A 27,611-nucleotide genomic window follows, 5' to 3' on the forward strand; every position below is an offset into this window, starting at 1 on the left:
AGTTCGAGCTTGCGATTCCTTTTTTTCTCCATTTTCTGTGTTTGTAGGATATTTGTTAACAAGCCTTCATAAATAGACCAGCCAGCAATCACAGACATTGTTAAAAGCTGAGCTGTGTTACCCTCGTTAAGTTCACACTGAGTTGTAACGTTGCAATTTCTACTTCATTAAGGACAGCCCCTTGAGATAGGCCATCTTGTTTTCAATGGGGTCCATATGGAAGTGAAAGTACAAAATATGCCAGCTAGGATATTAATATGAGCAAATGAGACACAAATCATTATTTGAACAGGGTGTAATGAGCTTAAGTTTTCACATATTTTAGATTCTAATGTTAGGCTATAACCCCTACAGCTTACTATTAATTTTCCAGATATTTTCTTGAATGTGAAATATTATTTACAATTATAGTCTGCATAAGATTAGAGTGTATAATTATGTTTATTGATTTGAGGGTACATCCTTTGCTCATTATCACCAAAAGTTCATTTTCATCAAACTTGTAGGATCAACCAATCACGGCTTTTGAAATGATGACTCATACCTAGCAACGGGGTCAACCACACCTCCTCACTAAGATAGGATTTTTCATCCATTCCTGGCTCAGAGTTCACTGAAAATGTTCTGGAATCACTTCTAAGCTAAAACTCCTGGCAAGGAATTTTTAGGTTAAGTTAGGAGCTCTCTGAGAGGATTCTCAGAATCTTTAAGGATATGGGCCCTGATCTGTAAAATGGTTCCGATTACGTTCATAAAACATAGGCCTATTTAGGAGCAGTATAAAGGTGAGTGGACATTCTCTTTCTCTTTATATTGGACCTTTGTCCAGCTACTGTGAAAGGTTTGGACATGCGTAAAACGCTCCATAGTCTGCGTTGTTTTAATATTATAACAAGTTGTTGTTTTGTTTAGAATTTGATTAGAATTAGTCATTCTCTTTTTAGGCCTTATAAACAGTTAATTTAATCTTGTTTATTGACAATGTTTGGCATGACCATGCTCTGCCATAATGCAATTTACAGTAGACTTAGCTCCTATATCAGTGTGAATGCTATTGAAGCCATTCAATTACTTACAACAATGTGGACGGCAAATGGGTTCAAGTTAACATATTTAGCAAAGATGGGTCTACATTTTGTTATTTCGTTCTGTAAGCCATTTAACAAACTATAACGGACTAACATTGGAATTGGAGTTGATTCCAAGGCAATACATAAAGGCCGTAAATACACAACTTGAAGCAACCACATATTTCGCATGGAGCATGTTCTGATTGTCCGGTGAGGGCCCAAACTTCGACACACCGACAACTTGTTTATTCATCAAAACCCAGCCCTTTCGCGCCAACGCCAGGGAGTGCACAGATAATTGTGATAGTGAAAATAGCAAAACATTTCTGACACACTCGAGAGCCTATAGCGCTACCGCCTGCGCTTAGATTTACCATAACGTTAGGTTTGATAAAATGGAGCCCATGGAATCATTTAAAAATCACACATATTCCAACAGAGCACCAATAAAATCCAATAGAGTTGTCAGCAATGGCCCTCCATAGTCCCCCAGAGCTCTTGTTCATTGACGCCCTGAGAAGCAGCAGAAAGGGACATGTGAAAAAGAACCCACTGAGTCTGACATACAGTCGATGTGTAATGGACATGGCATTGGCAGCACTGCGCTAACCCATTAGCTTCCAGAGTTTTACACGACCAGGAGAAGGGATATTCTGGGGGATATGAGATATGTGGGTTCATCCCAATAGTCTAAGCTAGGCTTCTTCTCTGTATCTCATCTGCACAGATCTAAAGGGGGAAAAACAGGGTAGGTGAATGCACTACGCTGGATATCCACCAGGTATTTGCTTTCACCATTCCAACTCTTTCTCATCCGTGCAGACGACGTAAAGGAGACGAAAGGGGAGGAAACCACTTTAGACTATTAATATGTACCTCTGGTGAACTGATGTGGCATAGTCTGTTTTTATATCTCCAAACCTCCAGAGTGTCTGTCTACCCTGATTCAGAAATGTTGTGTCCCAAATGGCAGTCTATTCTAGGGTTGAATATTTTCCCGGTATTTTACAAATATTCCATCCCGAGAATAAATAACTTTTCTCCTGCTGAACCCGGTATTTCCCGCCCAAACCGGAAGTGTCTGGATTTTATTAGAGCTTTGATCAGCATGAAAATTCAAACCTGATGCTACCTGAGCCTGACGAGCCATATATTAAATACCTTTTATGAGCCCTACATTAACAACATTTAATGAGCCCAAGCCCAAAAAAGCCCAAATGATTGTGCCATTATCCAATACATATACTGTATGATATAGGCTACTGCGCATTACGCACGACATAAAAACATAAAATTCCATAGATGTAGTTCTCTAGGGTAAATAAATGAAACTAGCTGCAGTAGGCTCATCTTATTGAGTGTGAACTGGAATTACGCACATCGTTCAAACATATACATTTTAGTCATTTAGCAGACGCTCTTATCCAGAGCGACTTACAGGTGCAATTAGGGTTAAGTGCCTTGCTCAAGGGCACATCGACAGATTTTTCACCTAGTCGGATCGGGGATTAGAACCAGCAACCTTTTGGTAACTGGCACAACGCTCTTAACCACTAAGCTACCTGCCACATGATAAAGCAAAAGTGAACATTCGATTATGGTGCAGCACATGCGGCCTACAAAGTTACAAGTATAAACTAGCAAATTTGATTTTAATTTTGAAATATAATAGTTTTATAATAGTAATTTGTATAATTAGTACGCTGACGCATATATATCTTTCATAATATTTCCTCTAATGTTATTAGCCTACCTCCTCTTTCTCTCTCTATTGTTGCTCCATTCCTTCCTCGTTTTCAACAGTTAAATGAAATACGTTTTGTTGTCTTTATCTTAATCATTCTAATAACATCCTTGAATAATATAGGACTAGAATTAGATGCAGAAGGCTTTCACTTCTCTTCAAGAAGATTGAATGGTTATGGGTCTAAGTAAATAACTGATATAGTCCACCGCCATCGCGCGTTCGCTCTTCTTTCAAACTACCCGTGAGTTCTATTGGCTGCTGTATTTAACATTCAGCAAAAAAGAGCTTGCTTCCCTCTTTGAATAGTCTAATGCTATAAGAAATGCAAAAAAAAGATGTCCAGCAAGCTATTCTATTCTAGCTTTTCCTGCATGAGACTCCTAAGAGCTAAGGAGAGGCTAGCGGAGCACATGTGCTTGCGTATTGCGCAAGAGACAGAGGCTATAAAATAGAAGCTTATTATGTATAACCCATCATTAATTAGCTAAATATAAGGCTGTGTTGAACATATTACCTGAAAGAGGTAGGCTAGGACATCTACAGTGCCTTCGGAAAGTATTCAGACGCCTTGACTTTTTCCACATTTTGTTACATTACAGCCTTATTCTAAAATGGATTAAATAAATAAAAATCCTCAGCAATCTACACACAATACCCCATAATGACAAAGCGAAAACAGGTTTTTATACATTTTAGCAAATGTATTAAAAATAAAAAACAGAAAAACCTTATTTACAGAAGTATTCAGCCCCTTTGCATTGAGACTCGAAATTGAGCTCAGGTGCATCCTGTTTCCATTGATCATCCTTGAGATGTTTCTACAACTTGTGGTCTACCTGTGGTAAATTCTATTGATTGGACATGATTTGGAAAGGCACACACCTGTCTATATGAGATCCCACAGTTGACAGTGCATGTCAGAGCAAAAACTAAGCTATGAGGTCGAAGGAGTTGTCCGTAGAGCCCAGAGACAGGATTGTGTCAAGGCACAGATCTGGGGAAGGGTACCAAAACATTTCTGCAGCATTGATGGTCCCCAGGAACACAGTGGCCTCCATCATTCTTAAATGGAAGATGTTTGGAACCACCAAGACTCTTCCTAGAGCTGACCGCCCGGCCAAACTGAACAATCGGGGGAGAAGGGCCTTGGTCAGGGAGGTGACCAAGAACCTGATGGTCACTCTGACAGAGCTCTAGAGTTCCTCTGTGGAGATGGGAGAACCTTCCAGAAAGACAACCATCTCTGCAGCACTCCACCAATTAGGCCTTTATGGTAGAGTAGCCAGATGGAAGCCACTCCTCAGTAAAAGCACATGACAGCCCACTTGGAGTTTGCCAAAAGGCACCTAAAGACCTGAAAATAGCTGTGCAGCAACGCTCCCCATCCAACCTGACAGAGCTTGAGAGGATCTGCAGAGAAGAATGGAAGAAATTCCCCAAATACAGGTGTGCCAAGCTTGTAGTGTCATACCCAAGAAGACTCAATGCTGTAATCGCTGCCAAAGGTGCTTCAAGTAAATGTGATATTTCAGTTGTTTATTTTTAATAAATTAGCAAACATTTCAAAAAACCTGTTTTTGCTTTGTAATTATGGGGTATTGTGTGTAGATTAATGAGGGGAAAAAACAATTTAATCAATTTTAGAATAAGGCTGTAATGTAACAAACATGTGGAAAAAGTTAAGTGGGTCTGAATACTTTCCGAAGGCACTGTGTATATATAGGGCTATATATCAATCTAGAACATGATTATCTATTTTGGATGCAATTTCAATGGAGTTGATGGAGAGAGAGAGAAAGACTGCAAGAGAGAGCTCGTGCACTGATTTAAAGCAATGATATTCAGGTTTTAAAACTCTGTAGCTGCAATAAAAAATACAATCATCTTTACAATTAAAAAAACAAGGTGACCCCCGAAAGCCAGATGGAGATGGGTAAATTAAACGCGCATTTGGTCTTTATTTTACTGTAGCATAGGCTATGCTGCAGCAAATGTAGGCCTACCTGTCACAAGTTACCATAATGAGATGATCGGTCTACATGCATTGTGAACTGCTCTCCATACTGAGATGGGTCTGTCCCCACCCTGAGCATTGATTCATCATGCATAGGCCGTAGAGAAGCCAGATTTAGACATTGCAATTAATGTAAGTTTCATTTCGTAGAGAAGCCAGATTTAGACATCACATATAATTTAACAGTTCCATTTCGTAGAGAAGCCAGATTTAGACATTGCATATCATTTAGCAGTTCCATTTCACGCCATGCTGTTTATATAAATAATTTATTATGATTGACCTGTTTCTTGCAGTTATTTATCCTGAGAAAAGCGAGTGGTTTGGGGCAGTAAATCCCGGTAAATCTTGGTAACCGGGTTCCCGCCATTCAACCCTAGTCTATTGCCTTTAAAGCACATTACTTTGGACCAGGGGCCATAGGGACATACCCCTAGAAAAAGACACATATGGACACTTCCTATCTAACATGTCTCATTAAATGGGATCAGACTGGTATTTATGTCTGTTTGACTTAAAGAGGGGGCATATCAACTGCAGTCATAGGCTGTAATCTAACATGGTATGTTAGACTTGTTTGGGATGAGCAAGCTTACCTGGGTTCTGGCATGGTGCTGGGGAATAAGACTTCATTTAAATAAAATCTACTTCGAGCTTTGTCGACTTTAATGGCCTGAAGGTCCAACGTTTCACGCCCTGAGCTTATCCAGGTGTGTGCTGCTTATTAAAGATAAATACATATTTACTGTATGTGCCTTGCTCTGAAAACCTAAGCACACTGGGGGAGGTTTGGAGAGATAAAAGTTTCCCTTGTTATGGTGCAGGTTCAAGAGGATGTACGGTCCACAGCACATCTGGCTCTACTCTCAGCCTTACAACAAGACCAACCGCTTTTATTCAAAACAACTGTGCAAACATCTGGCTTTGGTTCTCTCTCCACATAGTTCAGTTTGCCGTGTGGCTGGCTGGTGTGTGTGTGTAACAGAACAGGGCGGTATGTATGTCTGTACCGTGGCTCTGGATGTGTGGTGGGTAATTGCCTGACAGAGAGCACCAAGGCAGGTTGAGGGTTAAACAATAACTCCAGTCTGTTAGCAGACATAGGTAAATCTCTATAAGAGAAATCAGGGAGGGTAAGGGTCAAAGGTTAAGGTTTGAGGTCATCACGCAGCGCCCCTGTGGGCCCGCTTCATCCTCAACAGAAAGTTCCTCTTCTCCTCCAGGAGTTCCTGGATGCGTTTGTTCCGTGTTCTCTCCATGAGGAACACACGGCTTCGTCTGGGGATCAGGTTGTTTTGGGAGATGTCATTGTCCACTCCGATGATCCGGTTGTAGGGATCGTCGATGGAGTTGTTCTCGCTGGTGTCCTCCTGGCGGCTTGGCGGCCACGTGGGTTTTTTGGTTGTTGTTGTTGTCATCGTGGCGATGGTTGTTGTGGGAGGCGGGGCTGTCGTTTGCTCTGTTGTGGGAACAGTGGCCCTCACAGATATGTACTCTGTGAAATCCGACAAATCAGGGGTGGTCATATCTATGATGTCATCGCTGGGGACGGTAGGAATCATCACTGTCATCATTGTGACGTCATCTTCATAAGGCATGGTTCCACTGGGCATTGTGATATCACCATAGGGCGTGGTTCTGCTGTGCATTGTGACATCATTGCCATAGGGCATGGTTCCACTAGGGATTGTGACATCATCACCACTGGGCATTGTGACATCAGTGTATGGTATGGTTCCACTGGGCGATGTGACATCCTCAAAGTAGTTGGTTTCAGTTGGCTTTATGACATCATCCATGGAGAATAGGCTGCTGGGAGTTGTGGTTGATGCACCTGTGGTGTCGTTGCTGACAAAGGTGACGTCAGTGAAAGGGCTACTGGGAGTTGTAGTGTATGTGCTGGTTCTGGTGGAGAGGGTGAATGAGGGGTACTTCCTGGTTGTGTCTCTGGGGGTCACACTGTGCTCTGGGGTCATGGGGATGGGGTATGTGGTGTAGTATGGGTGGGGTGCTGTATAAGTGTCTGTGGTGCTCATTGGGCGTGGCGTGGTATAAGGTATATGTGTTATACTTCTTGGATGAACCGTGGGCTGAAAGGGGGTGTTGTTGTCCTTGGGTTGAGGCAGAGGCCGGGGGCGAGGCAGGGGGACAGCTGTGACCCGGGGAGGGGCGGTGGTGCTCAGGCTGCTGTCCGTCACGTTGCTGCAGGATTTGCAGCACATGCGCTTGTAGCCAGGCAGAGTGCAGTAGTGGATCAGCACCTCCATGCGACAGAACACTGACCTGTCTCCATGACAACGCTGCTTGCCTGTGGGGGAGAGAACACAGAGCTGAGACTGGGCGGGGCTGGAGATGGTGCTGTGGGAGTGTGTGTGTGTGTTTACAAACGGTTTAGTAAAGTAGTAGAGGTAATAAAGCCAGACCATTAACAACTAGAGCAGGAAGGAGGAAGAAGAAGAAGAAGAAGAAGAAGAAGAAGAAGAAGAAGAAGACCCAAGCAGCATTGACAGCAGAGTCAATAGATTAGTCCATAGCAACTAAAAGGGAAGAAGAAGAGTGGAGTGAGTTCTTTGTTGTTGTGGTGCTGGAACAGTAACCTGGCTCCAGTGTTGGGGAGTAGTGAACTACATGTAGTTTAACTAGTAATTTAACTACATTTTGCATTAGCTTTGTGGTAGTTGAACTAAATTCAAATCTAGGTAGTGTTTTCAGTATATATATTTTTGCAATGTAGCGGTGTAGCTCACTACTTGTACTACACACTACTTTAAAACATATATATACAGTGGGGGAAAAAAGTATTTAGTCAGCCACCAATTGTGCAAGTTCTCCCACTTAAAAAGATGAGAGAAGCCTGTCATTTTCATCATAGGTACACGTCAACTATGACAGTCAAATTGAGAAAAAAAAAATCCTGAAAATCACATTGTAGGATTTTTAATGAATTTATTTGCAAATTATGGTGGAAAATAAGTATTTGGTCACCTACAACAAGCAAGATTTCTGGCTCTCACAGACCTGTTGTCACGATCGTCTTGAAAAGTAGCGGGCCAAGGCGCAGCGTGAGATGCGTACATATTTATTTTATTGTACACCACAGCGAACAAAACACCAAACGAAACGTGAAGTCCTTCGACACAAACACAAATCAAAAGGAACAAGAAACCACAAACACAAAGTGAAAGACAGACAGTTAAATATGGCTCCCAATCAGAGACAACCAGCTGACACTCGTTGCCTCTGATTGGGAGTCACTCAGACCAACCTAGAAATACAAACATAGAATATAACACCCTGGCTCAACATACGAGAGTCCCCAGAGCCAGGGCGTGACAGTACCCCCCCCCAAAGGCGCGGACTCCGGCCGCGCCAACCAAACACAACAGGGGAGGGACCGGGTGGGCACTCCGCCTCGGCGGTGGATCCGGCTCCGGGCTTGCCCACCACCCTCCAACCAACCCCCCATAGCGCCCCTGGTCCGGTCTGACCCCGCTGGCTGGAGCTGGACTGGACGTAGCAGGGGCGGTAGGCTTCAGCTCCTTAGTGGAGCAGTTGAGCGGTACCTGAATTGGCACCGATGACCCAGGCACGGGTTTTGCCGGACTGACGACTCGCACCCTAGGCTTGGTGCGTGGAGCAGCGACGGGCCTTACCAGGCTGACGACTTGTACCCCGGGCTTGGTGCGAGTAGCAGGAACGTGCTGAACCAGGCTGACGACTCGCACCCCTGGCTTGGTGCGAGTGGCAGGAACGGGCTGGACCAGGCTGACGACTCGCACCCCTGGCTTGGTGCGAGTGGCAGGAACGGGCTGGACCAGGCTGGCGACGCGCACCGTAGGTTTGGTGCGAGTGGCAGGAACAGGCCGGGCCGGGCTGGCGACGCGCACCGTAGGTTTGGTGCGAGTGGCAGGAACAGGCCGGGCCGGGCTGACGACGCACACCGTAGGTTTGGTGCGTGGAGCAGGGACAGGCCGGGCTGGGCTGGCGACGCACCCTGTAGGCTTGGTGCGTGGAGCAGGAACAGGCCGGGCCGGGCTGGCGACGCGCACCGTAGGTTTGATGCGAGTGGCAGGAACAGGCCGGACAGGGCTGACGAAACGCACCACAGACTTGGTGCGGGGAGCAGGAACAGGCCGGACAGGGCTGACGACGCGCACCACAGACTTGGTGCGGAGAGCAGGAACAGGCCGGACAGGGCTGACGAAACGCACCACAGGCTCGATGCGAGGAACAGGAACAGGCCGGACCGTACTGGGGACACACACCACTGGCCCTACGCAGGGATCAGGAACGGGCCGGACCGGACTGGTAACACACCCCAGTACCTCTCGCCGTGCCTCCACACTTTCCCTCTCCTCTGTGACCGGTGGCCCCCTTAACCTGGCGGCCTTCTCTGCCAACCTTCTGCACCACTCTATCCCGTACTCCTGCTGCCCCGTCGTCCACGGCGTGAGCCCCCCCCTAAAAATTTTCTGGGCTTGTCTCTCCCCCGTGGACCAGGCCTCCATGGTTCTTGTCCAATTCTCTCTCCACTTCTCGTAATTCCAGCCTTTCTCCTCATCACGCTGCTTGACCCAGTCGTGGTGGTTTCTTCTGTCACGATCGTCTTGAAAAGTAGCGGGCCAAGGCGCAGCGTGAGATGCGTACATATTTATTTTATTGTACACCACAGGAACAAAACACCAAACGAAACGTGAAGTCCTTCGACACAAACACAAATCAAAAGGAACAAGAAACCACAAACACAAAGTGAAAGACAGACAGTTAAATATGGCTCCCAATCAGAGACAACCAGCTGACACTCGTTGCCTCTGATTGGGAGTCACTCAGACCAACCTAGAAATAAAAACATAGAATATAACACCCTGGCTCAACATACGAGAGTCCCCAGAGCCAGGGCGTGACACCTGTAACTTCTTCTTTAAGAGGCTCCTCTGTCCTCCACTCGTTACCTGTATTAATGGCACCTGTTTGAACTTGTTATCAGTATAAAATACACCTGTCCACAACCTCAAACAGTCACACTCCAAACTCCACTATGGTCAAGACCAAAGAGCTGTCAAAGGACACCAGAAACAAAATTGTAGACCTGCACCAGGCTGGGAAGACAATCTGCAATAGGTAAGCAGCTTGGTTTGAAGAAATCAACTGTGGGAGCAATTATTAGGAAATGGAAGACATACAAGACCACTGATAATCTCCCTCGATCTGGGGCTCCACGCAAGATCTCACCCCGTGGGGTCAAAATGATCACAAGAACGGTGAGCAGAAATCCCAGAACCACACGGGGGGACCTAGTGAATGACCTGCAGAGAGCTGGGACCAAAGTAACAAAGCCTACCATCAGTAACACACTACTCCGCCAGGGACTCAAATCCTGCATTGCCAGACGTGTCCCCCTGCTTAAGCCAGTACATGTCCAGGCCCGTCTGAAGTTTGCTAGAGTGCATTTGGATGATCCAGAAGAGGATTGGGAGAATGTCATATGGTCAGATGAAACCAAAATATAACTTTTTGGTAAAAACTCAACTCGTCGTGTTTGGAGGACAAAGAATGCTGAGTTGCATCCAAAGAACACCATACCTACTGTGAAGCATGGGGGTGGAAACTTCATGCTTTGGGGCTGTTTTTCTGCAAAGGGACCAGGACGACTGATCCGTGTAAAGGAAAGAATGAATGGGGCCATGTATCGTGAGATTTTGAGTGAAAACCTCCTTCCATCAGCAAGGGCATTGAAGATGAAACGTGGCTGGGTCTTTTAGCATGACAATGATCCCAAACACACCTCCCGGGCAACGAAGGAGTGGCTTCGTAAGAAGCATTTCAAGGTCCTGGAGTGGCCTAGCCAGTCTCCAGATCTCAACCCCATAGAAAATCTTTGGAGGGAGTTGAAAGTCTGTGTTGCCCAGCGACAGCCCCAAAACATCACTGCTCTAGAGGAGATCTGCATGGAGGAATGGGCCAAAATACCAGCAACAGTGTGTGAAAACCTTGTGAAGACTTACAGAAAACGTTTGACCTGTGTCATTGCCAACAAGGGGTATATAACAAAGTATTGAGAAACTTTTGTTATTGACCAAATACTTATTTTCCACCATAATTTGCAAATAAATTCATAAAAAATCCTACAATGTGATTTTCTGGAATTTTTTTTCTCATTTTGTCTGTCATAGTTGACATGTACCTATGATGAAAATTACAGGCCTCTCTCATCTTTTTAAGTGGGAGAACTTGCACAATTGATGGCTGACTAAATACTTTTTTTCCCCACTGTATATGGGTGAAGTAGGCAAAACTTTTCTTTCTTTTTCATACCTGCTTAATTCTCACTTGAAACATTGTTTTTGTGTTTAATAGGCAAAATTACACATTCTGTTAACATATGACCCCAAAGTGATCTGTTCTTGTAATTTATAGTCTATGACATTTCTGATTTACATGAAGTTAACTACTTTTTCAAAGTAAATTTAGTTTAATAAACTATATTTTTCTTAAGGGTAGCTTTTGTGTAGTTTAACTTTTTTTTGTGTGAAGTAATTGGTAGCTTGGTAAACTATATTTTCAGAGTAGCTTCCCCAACACTGCCCGTCTCTTTGCAGACCAAACTAAATGTTTCTGACATCTCATCTGTCTTTCTTTATTCGTTTCAGATCAGTGTAAATTTACTATATCAATATCACTTCATTCATATTTTTTTATGCAGGATAAGAGGCTTGATCTTCTTTAATCCGTCTTTCATTATTCATGGCAATATCACTTAATTAGACAATGTTTTACCCTTTGTAAGGTTGGAGCAATCTTCGAGTTGCGTTATACCTCACACCAAGTCAAACCATCACAAACTCAGGAGGAGAGAGCGAGAGCGCTTTTTAAAACATTTTATTATTTATACAACTTTGCAGTTGATAATGACAGGAACTAAAACAATGAGATGTACTCCCTCCTCAATATATAGATATATTATTTTCTTAAGAAAAATAAATCAACTGTATCGAAAGGTACATGTTCACAGTCACTTTGGTAAAACACTTCATTACTGGGAAGTCAACCAATCAATCCGTTTAGTTAATCAATTGATAAGAAGTCAAATGAATAAATTACATAAATGAATAAATAGATTTGAAGTTGAATAAATAAAATACAGAATTCTCCATGATGAATGATGTAAAAACTGGAATGGCACGTTTAAGTGTCATATGAAACATTTACAAAACGTTAATACATTTTTCCCTGATAAATCAAAGTGCATATAGACATAGTGCACATAGTCCTTCTGAATGTTTCCCCGACGTCAATCCAACGTCAATCCGATGTCAATCCGACGTCAATCCAACGTCAATCCAACGTCAGCCAGCCCCACCCAGCAGGCTAGTGAAGCCACGAAACAGTTACCCATAGTATAGAATATTATATATATTTTTTTCCCATAAGTAAGAAGATAACAGTCATAAACATTATTAAATACAGTCAACACCAACATTATATACAGTATCGCACTGCAAGGTCTAGCTTAATTGGCCTCCTACCGTCCGACTCCAGCATGAACATCGGATAGCTCGCTACTAGTCACAACAGAAATATGTGATCACAATGCAATGATAAGACTGAAGTGTTTTTCTAGATGTCGTCCTCAGTGTGTCGATCGATACCCTGGGCCCTTTGTAAACCATACCCGGTGGTCAGACCACGGTCCAAACCTTTTGCTTGTTGCAGGTTCTGATCGTTTGCCTGTGTTTGCCTGTTAATTTGAAGCTGCCTCTAAGTGATTAATAAAGGTTTTGATGAGTAAAGCCATCTCTTTCACAGATAAATGCCATTACATTCAATCCAAGATAAGGCATTGTTCATGTGTTTAATGTTCATCACAAAAGGAAAAACAAGATCTGATGCTTTCAAATGAAGGTTTATGAGGTATTTATGTTTCAGAGTTGTATGTCTACAAGAAGCCTGCATGAACACGCACACACACACACACACACACACACACACACACACACACACACACACACACACACACACACACACGTAAGGAATGCAAATGTGCATGACAGAAAGGTGATCCTTTCCCTAAAGAAAAAAGGAGCGACAGTAAACCCCATCCATCTGAGAAAATGGATCGGCAACTAACTGACCAAGTCCTGCATAATATAGGTCTATACCCCCTTCCCCCCTGACGCTGTAAATATTCACTTCTGTATTATTCATGTAAAATCAATAAAAAAATACACATAACAGTCAAGGATCGAAGTGATCAATAGCAGTCTGTAGGTTATAATAAACTACAGCTTATTCATGGTAAAACATTATTATATTATTCATATTATTGTTACTCATATAGATTTTCATATATATATATATATATATATATATATATATATATATATATATATATATATATATATATATATTAGTTGAAGTCGGAAGTTTACATACACTTAGGTTGGAGTCATTAACACTCGTTTTTCAACCACTCCACAAATTTCTTGTTAACAAACTATAGTTTTGGCAAATCGGTTAGGACATCTACTTTATGCATGACACAAGTAATTTTTCCAACAATTGTTTACAGACAGATTATTTCACTTATAATTCACTGTATCACAATTCCAGTGGGTCAGAAGTTTACATACACTAAGTTGACTGTGCCTTTAAACAGCTTGGAAAATTCCAGAAAATGATGTCATGGCTTTAGAAGCTTCTAATAGGCTAATTGACATAATTTGAGTCAATTGGAGGTGTACCTGTGGATGTATTTCAAGGCCTACCTTCAAACTCAGTGCCTCTTTGCTTGACATCATGGGAAAATCAAAAGAAATCAGCCAAGACCTCAGAAAAATAATTGTACACCTCCACAAGTCTGGTTCATCCTTGGGAGCAATTTCCAAACGCCTGTAGGTACCACGTTCATCTGTACAAACAATAGTACGCAAGTATAAACACCATGGGACCACGCAGCCATCATACCGCTCAGGAAGGAGACGCGTTCTGTCTCCTAGAGATTAATGTACTTTGGTGCGAAAAGTGAAAATCAATCCCAGAACGACACCAAAGAACCTTGTAAAGATGCTGGAGGAAACAGGTACAAAAGTATCTATATCCACAGTAAAACGAGTCCTATATCGACATAACCTGAAAGGCCGCTCAGCAAGGAAGAAGCCACTGCTCCAAAACTGCCATAAAAAAGCCAGACTATGGTTTGCAACTGCACATGGGGACAAAGATTGTACTTTTTGGAGAAATGTGCTCTGGTCTGATGAAACAAAAATAGAACTGTTTGGCCATAATGACCATCATTATGTTTGGAGGAAAAAGGGGGTGGCTTGCAAGCCGAAGAACACCATCCCAACCGTGAAGTTTGACCCAAGTTAAACAATTTAAAGGCAATGCTACCAAATACTAATTGAGTGTATGTAAACTTCTGACCCACTGGGAATGTGATAAAATAAATAAAAGCTGAAATAAATAATTCTCTCTACTATTATTCTGACATTTCACATTCTTAAAATAAAGTGGTGATCCTAATTGACCTAAGACAGGGAATTTTTTCTAGGATTAAATGTCAGGAATTGTGAAAACTGAGTTGAAATGTATTTGGCTAAGGAGTATGTAAACTTCCGACTTCAACTGTATATATATATATATATATAGAAATACAAACATATTTATAGGTGTATTTGTTTTAAAGTTTGCAAGCATAAATAAGCTGCAGTTATTGAACTTTAATATAACAGTCAAAGAGAGGATGTCTGATGAGGTGGTGAAATGGGAAGCAACCTCACATGGTAAAACTACCCTGTTTTCATTAGCCTATTACTCTTCTGCACTCTTTACCTCTTCACCCAACAGCTCCGTATATAATATTCCTAAAAAGTGTTGGTTTGTGTCACCTCCTGTTCCTGTCAGTCTGAGAATAGGACCTAGAACGAGATGAACCATCGTTGTCATTTTGAATGGAACCAGGATGTGAGATGAGCACTTTAGCAAAGATGTCCTCATTGTGACAAGATCACATTCACAATAAAGCTTTAGTTTCTTTTTTTTTTTTTACACATATTTGTATTTTTTAAATCTTCGTTATTTTCACACTTGTCGCCCCGGACGATGACGGCGTGGTGACCCCAAAAAATCGCAGCCGCATCTCAGGAGCGTGACCCATGACGACCCGCAGCTAGCTCACGCAAAACATGGCCGCCAAACAGAGGGGTGGGCTCACGCCTCACTGGCTCCTCGACACCACAAACAGCCGCCAATCAAACCTTCTCGCCATTTTCCATTTCCAGCTTCTCTTCAATGTTTAATTGTTTTTCTTTTTAGTTTCGACTGGCCAGCGGTTACAACACAATGCTCCACAAAAGAGAGAGAGAGATAAGAGAAGAGAGAGACAGAGCAAGAGAGAACCAACCAACCAATCAGCACACAGGAGCCAGAGACCTCCCCCAATCAGAGCTGTCTCGCACACAGAGAGAGAGAGACACACACCCCCCAAAAGAGAAGCGAAAAGCTGGCGCTCGCTCGCAGGCGCGGGCACAGGCATGGACACAGGGGTGGGGGTGGGGGGAGGGTGGTCAGGGAGTGAGCCTGCCCCCAGGGCCCCTAGCCCAGGCCTGTTGCAGGGTGAAGAGGACAGAGAGAGAGGTCAGGGTCCAGGTCAGGACAGCCATGCACCGGAGGCCGGGCCCAGAGCTATAAAGGGATGGTTTTTTACGTGAGCTGTTCCTCTGGTAGGGCAAGTCTGGGTCTGGACGGGACAGCCACTGGATCAGGATGTTGCCATTCTTATTCAGGTCTGACGAGCCTCCTGGAGATGGAGCAAGGAGAGAAAAACATCAGAGAGGAAAATGACTATGAGTCAGGAGAGACTTCTACTGTCTATTCTACATGCCATTAATACACCAATCAGTAGTAATAATAAAGAATAATGGATTGGATTTATATAGGGCTTTTCTACTAACTAACCACACATCAGCTATCAGGTGGAGAGGTGAGGAGTGATATATGCCAATTAGGAATGAGGGGGATGATTAGGTGGCCCTGATGGAATGGGGCCAGATTTGGAATTTAGCAATGCCACCGGGGTTAACACCCCTACTCTTACGATAAGTGCCATGGGATTTTTAATGACGACAGAGAGTTAAGACACCTGCCACGAAAGATGGCACCCTGTGCAGGGCAGTGCCTCCTCCTTGTCCCTGGGGCATTGGGATCTCCTTACACCAGAGAAAAGAGGGCCCCCTAGTGGCCCTCCAACAGCACTTCCAGTAGCATCTGGTCTCCCATCCAGGGACCAACCAGTACCAACCCTGCTTAGCTTCAGAAGCAAGCCAGCAGTGGGATGCAGGGTGGTATGCTGCTGGCAAGTAGTGGCACAAGGGAACTAAATAAGATGAGTTAAATATTGTGTATAGGATAATGGGACCTGGCCATAATACTCACTGGGACAGGGCGCCAGGCTACAGATGCGTATGGTGTCTGGCTTGCTGTCTAGACACAGACCGATGGTGTTGTCACGCGTGTGACACAACGCCTGCCTCTGCTGTGTCCCATTTGCACACGTCACGGAGCACTGTGGTCACACAATACAGGAACAAGTGTGGGAATAGGCTATACACAACAACGCACACCTACACACCTACTCCCACCCTCACACATTCCCCTATTCACCTGGTCCTACCCTCACAGCCCCCCCAACACACCTGGTCCCAACCTCACACACACCCCTACACACCTGGTCCCACCCTCACAGACACACCTATACACCTGGTCACAACCTCACAGACACCCCTATTCACCTGGTCCACCCTCACAGACACCCCTACTCACCTGGTCCCACCCTCACAGACACCCCTACACACCTGGTCCACCCTCACAAACACACCTACACACCTGGTCCCACCTTCACAGACAGCCCTACACACCTGGTCTCACCCTCACAGACACACCTACAAACTAAATAATAGCCTCATATATCCCCCCAGCCCCCCCAGCACCCCCAGTACCCAGCACCCCCAGCCCCCCCGGCTCCCCCCAGCTCCCCCAGCACCCCCAGCTCCCCAGTACCCAGCACCCCCAGCCCCCCCAGCTCCCCCCAGCTCCCCCCAGCCCCCCCAGCACTCCCAACCCCCCAGCACTCCCAGCCCCCAGCTCCCCCCAGCTCCCCCAGCCCCCCCCAGCACTCCCAACCCCCCAGCACTCCCAACCCCCCCCAGCTCCCCCCCAGCCCCCCATCCATCCCTACCTGTGACCAGGACCCTACTCTCCACTGTGCGGGGCAGAGCTCTCTGTTGCAGGGTCTGCGTGCCTCAGGCCGGTCGTTGTTGCAGTACTTGCTGTGGATGGAGCGCTTGTTGCCGTTGTCTAAGGACTGGACACAGTGAACAGACCTCATCTGGTACCCTGTTTTACCACATGTCTTACTGCACGGCTCCCACGGACCATCCTCCCAGCTAGACAGACAGAGAACAGAGAGAGTTAGCGGGAGGTACAAAAAAAGACATACCTCTTAGACCTGGTACCTCTTTAACCTCTTTGGTGTTGACAGGTTCACGGTGTAGAGAACAAGGAGTGAAATGGTACGGGGCCATCCTCTATCTAAACATAAATCTAAACCACACATCCATACGTACATGGGCTGGGAGCACTCCTTCTGGTTGCAGTCTCTGCTGATGGCGCGAGGCTTCTTGATGTTCTCACAGTAGCGCCGGTGGACCATCTTACTGTCTGCTCTCCTTCTACAGCCGTACCGGGTATACTGCTTACCTTTTCAGGCAGGACACACACAAACATCTGTTAGACAAATAGGTCCTCATCCAAAACTCCTATCATGTTCCCCAGTGTCTTCCTGTGCTAGCGGTGTAACAGTAAAATACCTCCCCCACAGGGCTTGGAGCAATAGGACCATTTCTTCAGGGCCCACTCATAAAAGGAGGTGTCATCCAGCAGCATGTTGTTCTCTATAGCAGACAGAAGGTCCATATGAATGATGTACTTATAGGACAGGGTCACCTTGGCATCTCCATGGGACTGCACCTGGACACAGGGAAACAACAGTATGCATTACATTTGTAGGTGTTAGTTAGTGTGTGTGTGTTTGTGTGTGTGTCTGTTTCTCTGTGTGTGTACCATGATTAGGACCCCGTGTCTGAGCGGTCCATTGGTCTGTAATGTCTCCTTGTCGTGGTCATTATTCACATACTCCCACTCCACGCCCTTTTCTATGACCGCACGGGATTCTGGGAGGTCTCCCTCAGCGTTCAGGAAAAACTGTCCTGAAGCCTGGTTCTTCACCGCTGGGGAGGGAGGTGGAGTTATAGACTGGAATACATACGCACGCAAGCACACACACACACACACACACACACACACACACACACACACACACACGCGCGCATACACACACGCGCGCACACACACACACGCACGAGCGCGCGCACACACACACACACACACACACACCATACCTAAAATGTGGGCGGTTGGCTTAATCTCCTGGATCAGTAGGTGTCTAGCCCCTCGAGGGATTTCAAGTACTTTGAGGAAACCTGAAAGGAAAACACACACATTTCCATAAGGTCCAGACACCCACAGATGTCTTTTCAACTTGGTCAGGATACATTTTCACTAAACGTTATTGTTCATCTGAGGAACACAGGGTTCATGTCTCGAGTTTTTACTTGCTTCAAATAAGACTTTAACTGCGCTGCTTTGCCAGCCAGGGTCAACAACAGTCAAGTCCAGGAAATTATTATTTCAGCTGGATGATATTAATTTAATATGGCATAGCGTTTGGACATGACTCTGGCCAGCTCATTGACTCTCTGTGACCAGTAGAGGGGGATCTTTAGTTAGATATCCAGTGGATCATCATCATCATCATCATCATCGGAGGACCCAGGCCAGGAAAACAACCTCATCTATCTCACTTCCTGATCTGTTTTCTCATGTTCCAGGGTCTGACAACTCAGCTACACATTACCTCATTGGTCTCTGTCTGCCAGTGTGGTGGTGATGGTGTGCATGTGTGTGTACCTTGTTTCTTGGCACTGCGTGTGAAGTTGCCCTTGATTATCTTGCAGCTGGAGTTGTCTCCTCCACAGACACCACACTTATCCTCCTGTTGGGAGGACCCTACCACGCTGTCACAGCCCACTTTCTGCAACACACACACACACACACACACACACACACACACACACATGCATACAGACACACACACACATACACACACACACACACACACACACACACACACACACACACACACACACACACACACACACACACACACACACACACACACACACACACACACAAACACACACCTAGAGTTAATATGGACACACACACACACTTCACAAAGTTATGAACACTGACACCTGACACAGTCACACACACATCATTTGGGTTGCAAAATGGACTAGCATTGTGTAACCCTAAATATCATTAAAACAAACCCACATACACACGGACTGACCTCACAGTCCCCGCGCACACACACGCTGTAGGAGTCTTTATATGAGCAGAGCGTGCCGTCTTGGACCAGCCTCTGCATGTTGATCTTGTCTCTGGTCTCCTTGGACTGGCAATGGAGCTGGCAGCGCTGCTTAGCTGCACAACACACGCAAACACACACACACACGTTACAATACTTTATTTACATACAGTTAGCAACAGACCCATATACAGAACCATGACAACATACTGTGACTATATCAGACAATATTACAGGTTGTAAAGAGATCTGGATTTATACTAAACAGGTTGTAAAGAGATCTGGATTTATACTAAACAGGTTGTGAAAAGATCTGGATTTATACTAAACAGGTTGTAAAGAGATCTGGATGTATACTAAACAGGTTGTAAAGAGATCTGGATTTATACTAAACAGGTTGTAAAGAGATCTGGATGTATACTAAACAGGTTGTAAAGAGATCTGGATTTATACTAAACAGGTTGTAAAGAGATCTGGATTTATTCTAAACAGCTTGTAAAGAGATCTGGATTTATTCTAAACAGGTTGTAACGAGATCTGGATGTATACTAAACAGGTTGTAAAGAGATCTGGATTTATTCTAAACAGCTTGTAAAGAGATCTGGATTTATTCTAAACAGCTTGTAAAGAGATCTGGATTTATACTAAACAGGTAAATCACTTAGTAGTACAAGGCAGACCCAGCATATATCCTCTACAATAAGGACACAGGTCAGAGTAGGCCGTGGAGTATCTCTGTCTAGCCTGTATATGTTTACGTAATCTCCCAGACGTGTGTCTACCCCGACTATGCCATGGCTATAATGTCTGGCATGCGAGATTAGCATTAAGGTGGATTTGCCTGTTCAATGTGTATGTCTACTTGCTGCAACACAAATTGCCCCAAATGTGACTCTACACTACTGAGTCGGACTAGACTTAGCTAGCCACAGAATCACTGTGTGATCTGAGATGACTATGTCTTCGGTACGCTATGTTCAGAGTGCACTGTGATTGATTACCTTACGGATATGAAAAAGTATTAGAAACGCTCTGAGTCCACTCATGGTGATGCTATGCCATTACACAGTCCCTCACTCCCTCAATCTTCCAGCCAGAGTCCCCAGTGAGGGGGCCGACGCCACAGATCATCCCAGAGAGAGAGAGAGTTCTCTGGGTGAGAAGGGCTGACTGATCCCCCTGACCAGCTGGACCCTGGCAGCTGGAACAATCAGCGCCTGTAAAAAGTGTTTTTTTGAACTCCAGAGTATTGCTAGGAGGATGGTGACGGCTAAAAACATCGACAGTATTTCACAACAGGCATAATTAATTATTAGATCTGGAGCAACGTCTGGATTTGAACACAGACTCACTCCTGTTCTCACATCTCTAAACCCTGGAGATGACAACACACTAATGGAATTCATTGTAACCTCTCTCCTTACCTTCCCCCCTTCTCTTTCCTTCCTTTTCTCTCCTCCACATACTTGAGTAATTTTAGCTCAAAGGATGGCATTTAGAAATGACAATGTGGAGAAAAACAATTTAGCGTGGGGACTGTTCTCCTCGGCGCAGCGCTGTGCATAGCCTACTGTGAACCTGGATTAGACTGAGAGACGTGTCAGCGTTTTCCCTCCAGCTCTGCCCTTCACAGGGACCATCAGTTAATACACAGCGAGGAGGCACTGACACCTCCACTTAGAAGGAGTGGATCCGCAAGCTTCACACACTCTGCAAACACACACACACTTCTAGATGATGTCATGGTGTTTTTGAAGACATGGAGAGAAAGAAGGCATGGGAATCCTATTTCTGGGTTCTGATGGTTTAAACATATGCTCTGTGATTCACAACAGCTGTCTGGCTGGCGAGGGAGGGACGGAGAGAGGGAGGGACGGAGAGAGAGAGAGAGAGAGAGAGAGAGAGAGAGAGAGAGAGAGAGAGAGAGAGAGAGAGAGAGAGAGAGAGAGAGAGAGAGAGAGAGAGAGAGAGAGAGAGAGAGAGAGAGAGAGAGAGAGAGAGAGAGAGAGAGAGAGAGAGAGAGAGAGAGAGAGAGAGAGAGAGAGAGAGAGAGAGAGAGAGAGAGAGAGAGAGGCTGGAAAAGAGCTCAGATGATGTCAGTGTGATTAGGTGGAGTGAGAGAGTTCAAAGAGAGTGTTTTTTAAGAGGGGTTCAGGAAAGGAGTTGTTGTTTTAGAAAGGTTGATAGACAAGGGTTTTGTTTTTGAAGATGGGTGTTTTCACAGTGATCAGCAGAAAAACAGCTGTCGGTGACCATAACATCCCCCTCACCAATCCCCCTACACACACACACACACACAGCTTGTTATTCTGCTTCCATACACTCTCTACATCAGATACAACAGACTTTGGCCACAAAGCAAGAGGAGCCGACTTAAGGCCCACAAGTGTCTCCGTTCCAACCCACCATTTGGAGAAGTCTGTCTGTTTGTAGGCTACTTACGTTCACTGTGTTCATAAGGCAGCCAGTGGTGCTTGTTGTTGTGGAACTCGTACTCGGGGTCCAAGCTACGGCACTGCTCCTCCCTGAAGTCACTGTATAGCTCCTCACACTCCTGGCTGTTACATAGCTGAAATTGGTAGTTAGCACCCAGACAGGTACGACCTCCATTAGCAGGCCTAGGGAGGACAGGGGGAGAGGGTAGAGAGAGAGAGAGAGACAGAGAGAGACAGAGAGAGACAGAGGGATATAAATGTTACACTAGATCAATATGAACAGTGATGACGCGCATCTTTTTGCAAAAGCATCATAATGTGATGGATAGCAATGATACCATGCTGGTTATGTTCTGTTAGGACAAGCTCTAACATTTTTTCACCATGATACCATGGAAATGTTGCTAGGTAGATTTCTCAACAGTTGTTTGATATTTATGTACCTGGGGTTGTCACATTCGCGGGTTCTGAACTGCACCCCTCCTCCACAGGTACGAGTGCAGGACCCAAACTGGCTCCACATGCCCCACCCACCATCCTGCTTTATCATGTCATTGGTCAGCCAGATACAGTGACCTTTGAAGCAGTGCTGTGATAGGACGAGAGAGGGCAGAGACTGTCAGATGGCATAATTTTTTTACCATCACTGTGGTGTGTGTGTGTGTGTGTGAGAGTATGTATAATAATAATAATAATAATAATAATAATAATAATAATAATAATAATAATAATAATAATAATAATAATAATTGTATTATGTATGTATGTAGGTGTGTGTGTTTATGTGTGTGTGTTTATGTGTGTGTGTATTTATGTGTGTGTGTGTTTTCATGCGTTAGTGTACCTTCCCGTCCCCACACATGGTTCCGTCGATGGGCGGTCCTTTCTTGGTCTTGCAGAAAAAGGGGTTGTCAGGGTGGCTGCACCACAGCTGTTTGCAGGGGTCAAACGTCCGGTACTACAATGGACAGAGAGAGAGACATCCTCACACACACACCCTCTCACATTATACACACACAGCCTGTACCTTAACATATCACCAGCGTAGGCAGGTGACCTGCAACAGTCACAAGAAAGGGTAGATCTTTCTCACATACACACCAGTCACTGGGAGTAGCTAGCATCACAGAACATTCCAGAAATCACCTCAGACCTACTACACCAGGGATAACAAATCAACTGGACCAGTGACTGTACTGAACATGTACAAGAAAATATACAAAATAATAACATCCACAGGAGTCCAGACGGTAGTGTACTGTAGTAGTCCATCACTGGTTCACTGTTACAACAACACGGCTGTACAGGAAGCCAGAGAGCATGCCGACACAACCAAAGAGGATGAGGAGAGAGAGACTCTGACTGAGACACCCTGCAGCTCTGTGGGGTCAGAGAGGAGGTCAGAAGGTGAATATAAAAAGGTCAACATGACCGATCTTTGGTTCAGAGAAGAATAAAGTTGTCCTTAGTCAGTTTTTCATTCCATGCCCCTAATGGTTCAGGTAAGGATGCTGGGGAGAGTAAACTGATCTTAGATCTGTGACAAACTCTCTTCTCTCTCACCTGTTTCCCTCCGCTCCCCCCTCTGTCCCCCTTTCCACAATAACAGAGCCGAGACAGACTCCCTAACCAGAATGACCTAAGGTGACCCCTCCAGTTGAGGTTACAGCAGGGTCAAAAGTCAGCCTGATGGTTGGTTGGCACTGATGACATCAGCTTGGTAGGCTGGCACGCGACACTGCAGGATCCTAAACCTGAATATAGAAAAGCAGCTTTCGCTCCAGACCTTTCTTTCTGTCTGGAAACTTCTCTCTCTCTCTTTCTTTCTACCCTTTTTCTACCTATTTTCTACATGCCAATATGTCTTTCTGAATGGCCAAATAGTTACACAGATATTTACAGTAAACGGATTCATGCGTGTGTCAGGGTTGAGCTCATTTGCTATGGTTGACTTTGTCTGGCTATGGGATCCAGGAAAGCTGTTCGGGACAAATCCAGCATTTTACTTATTCTCTTTGGTACTAAATGGGAACCAGAAACAGAGAGTATGTTTAGAATCCTGCAGTACACATGCCAGGCACAATAATGTGACGATGGGCAAAAAAAAAAAGGAAAAAAAAGAGTAACGTTGCAACGACGACGACAATACTGATATCAATCAAAAGATAAAGAAAAAAGCTCTGGGGGGGGGGGGGATAACCTTACCTGTGTTCCAGCCTGGCCCACCTTTTGCAGCTAAAGAATGGTTTGACAACAGAATACAGGGTAATCTAGCAACGTGTGCAAAGCAAAGAGTAGGTCAGCTCAACTCTCAATCAGAACAACTCTTGAACAGTCTGTCTAAAAAGATAAGCTCTTCAGTCAGTGTCAAGGAAAATACTTCTTCAAGTGGGGACTTATGTCGGTAGGGACTTAATTCAGTGAGGAGTGAGGACTTATTCTATTCAGGCGTGGATGTAACCATAGTCATCCTACTGCATCAGTGGGGACTGAAGTGTGAAGTGGTGCTGAAGTAATTGGCTTTTCAACTAATGACAAATTGTACAACTTTGGGAGACGTTAGGACCGTTAGGTGGCAATAGATACTTCTCCTAGTACATATATATATTAGTATTAATATATAGTTAGTAGATGTGTTAGTATACCACCTGTTCCTTTGGGGAGTTCTTACCGCGGTACACATCATGTAGCCCACGCCGAAGTCGAAGCGACACTGTTCGTTCATGGAGTAGTGCAGACCAGGAAGTCTGGGCAGGGACGGCCAGTTATGTTCGTAGGGGTCGTCACGGAGACAGTCGTAGGATCTGGGGAAGGAGTCAAAAGAGATGTGAGCTAACAGTGTTTTCATTTTCATTTCAGGTTTCATTTACAGTGAATAATGGAGAGTGCTAGAGTTTTAATATATTTTTGATTTTATTGTTTGGAACAATCGTTGCAGCAAAATTTCAGTTCAGGACCCCTCCTCAGGCTGCATGAGTTTTCATATTGGAGAACCGTATGCTGAACACTGCCAGACCTAGTAGAGTGGAGTTCCTATAGTTTCTTTGATGTCTGGAGTCATTCAGTTCTAGTGAAAAGGAATGTAAACAAGTTGTTTGGATTGTAATGTGTGTAAGCATGTGTGTGTGTATACAGTGTGTGTATATAGTGTGTGTGTACAGTAGATGTGTGTGTATACAGTGTGTGTGTGTGTACAGTAGGTGTGTGTGTTTATACAGTGTGTGTGTTAGACTCACTGTAGGTATCGTCCTAGCTCCTGCTGGCTACAGCGGGACCAGTGGAAGCGGTGGAAGGCAGCTTGCACCAACGGGGCCATGATGCTCCCCATGTGCACCTCGTCTCCACAGCGATTCCCCTGGCCGTCGTGTTCCATACCCAGCCTGAAGGAGGGGGAGGGGGGAGGGGGGAGGGGAGGGACAGGCGTATGGGTCTACTTCAATGTGTCATGGTGAATATAATGTTTTTTTAACCGTTTTTTACAATCACTTTGGCACTAATTTCAGAACCTTGACGTAATTTTTCAAAACTCTAGACACAAAACTCACAACCAATGATCAAAATGCACATTTTTCAAAACTCTAACACTTTTTTCAATTGCTTGGATACAATACACATAAAACTAAGATCATTTGTTCATTTAACAAAAGTCACCTGTTCAATATGACACAACTTAACATCAAAGTACTACTATTTCAAAAGGCAATTCACACATTACATTTCAGATGAGTGCCTATTCATTTCATTACAATTATCCAACTATCAATTGATACAACTGCTTAAAATGATAAGTAACTGTTGCATTGCTCTTAATGCATAGTTGTATGGAAACAGACAAACAATATTCCATGTTTAGATCATGTAAGTTTCAAAGTAACGAGATTCATTGTCACCAATTAGCGTGGAGCATGAACCAATAAGACTACATTATCTATGGATGTAATATCTCATCATCATTCTTTATCAGACACCGTTTCTATGGTCCCCTTGTAACCTTCCTTGATGAGCTCGATCAGGCCTGTAGAGCTGGTGGCGTGACCTATGTCATTGTGTGGGATAATGTCAGGTTCCACCAAGCTCATATGGTGCAAGCATGGTTTCAGGCCCATGCACAATTTACCACCCTGTATTTACCCCCATACTCTCCTTTCCTTAACCCGATTGAGGAATTTTTCTCCACATGGAGATGGAAGGTTTATGATAGGCGCCCTCATGAACAAGTCACTCTTCTCCAGGCCATGGATGACGCATGCAATGACATCACGGCAGACCAGTGTCAGGCCTGGATTCGCCATGGCCAAAGGTTTTTTCCAAGATGTTTGGCTAATGAAAACATCCATTGTGATGTAGATGAGAACCTGTGGCCAAAACCACAAGACAGAGTTGATGAAAATGTACAAGTACAGTAATCACTCCTATGTTTAGCTTTTTACAGTACAAGCAAGCAAGTTGAGGAACACTGCATTTGATGTTTTACAGTACTGTATTGTTTTTCATCAATATATTTCAGATTTTGTTCAATGATTCCACTGTGTCTGTAGTATTCTCTCTACTACTGTAGTACTTTTACAGGGATGTATTTACATGTAGTACCATAATGAAATATGTATCACCTGTTTTGTACTACAATATTTAATGATCGTACGAACAATGACACAGTGAAACTATCGGTGGCTTGTGTGTGGGTGATCTAAATTAACGTTTCACTGGTATTTCACAATAAATTTGTTTTTTGAACCAATGATTGTGCAAGTGCAAGATTTCTTTAAAGATATGAATGCACAATGCAATGTTTTGAACATTGGACAGCCTGTGTTACAAGTGATGACCGTTTTGAGTTTTGTGTCTAGAGTTTTGAAAAATTACGTCAAGGTTCTGAAATTAGTGCCAAAGTTATTGTAAAAAACGGTATTGTGTGTAGCCCTAAGTCGATACAGTGTGTGTGTGAGTTTGTGTGTTTGAGTGTGTGTGAGTGTGTGTGATTAAGTGTGTGCGTGTATGTGTGTGTGTGAGTGAGTGTGTGTTTGAGTGTGAGTGTGTGTGTGTGTGAGTGTGTGTGTGTGTGTGTGTGTGTTTGAATGTGTGTGTTTGAGTGTGTGTGTTTGAGAATGTGTGTTTGAGTGTGTGTGTTTGAGTATGAGTGTGTGTGTGTGTGTGAGTGTGTGTGTTTGAGTGTGTGTGTGTTTGAGTGTGAGTGTGTGAGTGTGTGTGTTTGAGTGTGTGTGTTTGAGTGTAAGTGTGTGTGTTAGTGTGTGTGTTTGAGTGTGTGTGTACTCACACATGTCCCGTCTCATGTGCTACCACAAAGGCAGAAGAGAAGCCATCCTCATGGTTCAGAGTACAGCTCCTCACTGGGTGACACATCCCTGTTACTGGAGCATAACCTGAAGGAAGGAGACAGGAGGGAGAGAGCAGTGAGACGGAGGGAGGGAGAGAGGGAGGAAGAGAGGAGGGAGAGGAAGTGAGGGAGGGAGGGAGAGGCAGGGAGGGAGAGAGAGGGAGAGAGAGGAGGGAGGAAGTTGTAATAGAGAGAGAGAAGGGTGGAGTCAGGGATCGGTAGGAAGAAAGGGAGCAAGAAACAGGAACACCAAACAGGAACCTCTCAGTAGCTAGAGCTTTGTGACCTGACTGTGTCTCTTATTCGGCTCTCTCCGAGGATGACCTGTCGCTGTCTCTCAGTTATCTGTTCTCTCTAGTGGCTAGCAGGTCTGTGTTTGCAGTCTATCTGTGTTCTCACTAGCAGGTCTGTGTTTGCAGTCTCTCTGTGTTCTCACTAGCAGGTCTGTGGCTGCAGTCTCTCTGTGTTCTCACTAGCAGGTCTGTGGCTGTAGTCTCTCTGTTCTCACTAGCAGGTCTGTGG

At 44.5% G+C, this 27,611-nt stretch overlaps 1 protein-coding gene across 1 annotated transcript in view; it reads right to left on the reverse strand.

Annotated features, from left to right (window-relative positions):
- Positions 1-4,927: 4,927 nt before the first annotated feature.
- Positions 4,928-27,611, reverse strand: part of LOC121578962 (A disintegrin and metalloproteinase with thrombospondin motifs 2) — a 257,078-nt gene continuing 234,394 nt past the window's right edge. Inside the window, exons 7-23 of the mRNA XM_045226962.1 lie at positions 27,030-27,135; positions 24,991-25,134; positions 24,426-24,558; positions 23,960-23,989; positions 22,599-22,712; positions 22,198-22,343; positions 21,762-21,937; positions 19,302-19,435; positions 18,857-18,980; positions 18,289-18,369; positions 17,951-18,117; positions 17,698-17,857; positions 17,455-17,587; positions 17,067-17,274; positions 16,265-16,394; positions 15,537-15,629; positions 4,928-7,139 (exon numbers count right to left, since the gene is read on the reverse strand). Of these exons, the coding sequence (XP_045082897.1) occupies positions 5,995-7,139; positions 15,537-15,629; positions 16,265-16,394; positions 17,067-17,274; positions 17,455-17,587; positions 17,698-17,857; positions 17,951-18,117; positions 18,289-18,369; positions 18,857-18,980; positions 19,302-19,435; positions 21,762-21,937; positions 22,198-22,343; positions 22,599-22,712; positions 23,960-23,989; positions 24,426-24,558; positions 24,991-25,134; positions 27,030-27,135 (3,224 nt within the window). The 3' untranslated portion in view covers positions 4,928-5,994. The remainder of the gene's footprint in view (positions 7,140-15,536; positions 15,630-16,264; positions 16,395-17,066; positions 17,275-17,454; positions 17,588-17,697; positions 17,858-17,950; positions 18,118-18,288; positions 18,370-18,856; positions 18,981-19,301; positions 19,436-21,761; positions 21,938-22,197; positions 22,344-22,598; positions 22,713-23,959; positions 23,990-24,425; positions 24,559-24,990; positions 25,135-27,029; positions 27,136-27,611) is intronic.

This window comes from Coregonus clupeaformis, chromosome 2 (genome assembly GCF_020615455.1).
Source record: "Coregonus clupeaformis isolate EN_2021a chromosome 2, ASM2061545v1, whole genome shotgun sequence".
Classification (NCBI taxonomy): Eukaryota; Metazoa; Chordata; class Actinopteri; order Salmoniformes; family Salmonidae; genus Coregonus; species Coregonus clupeaformis.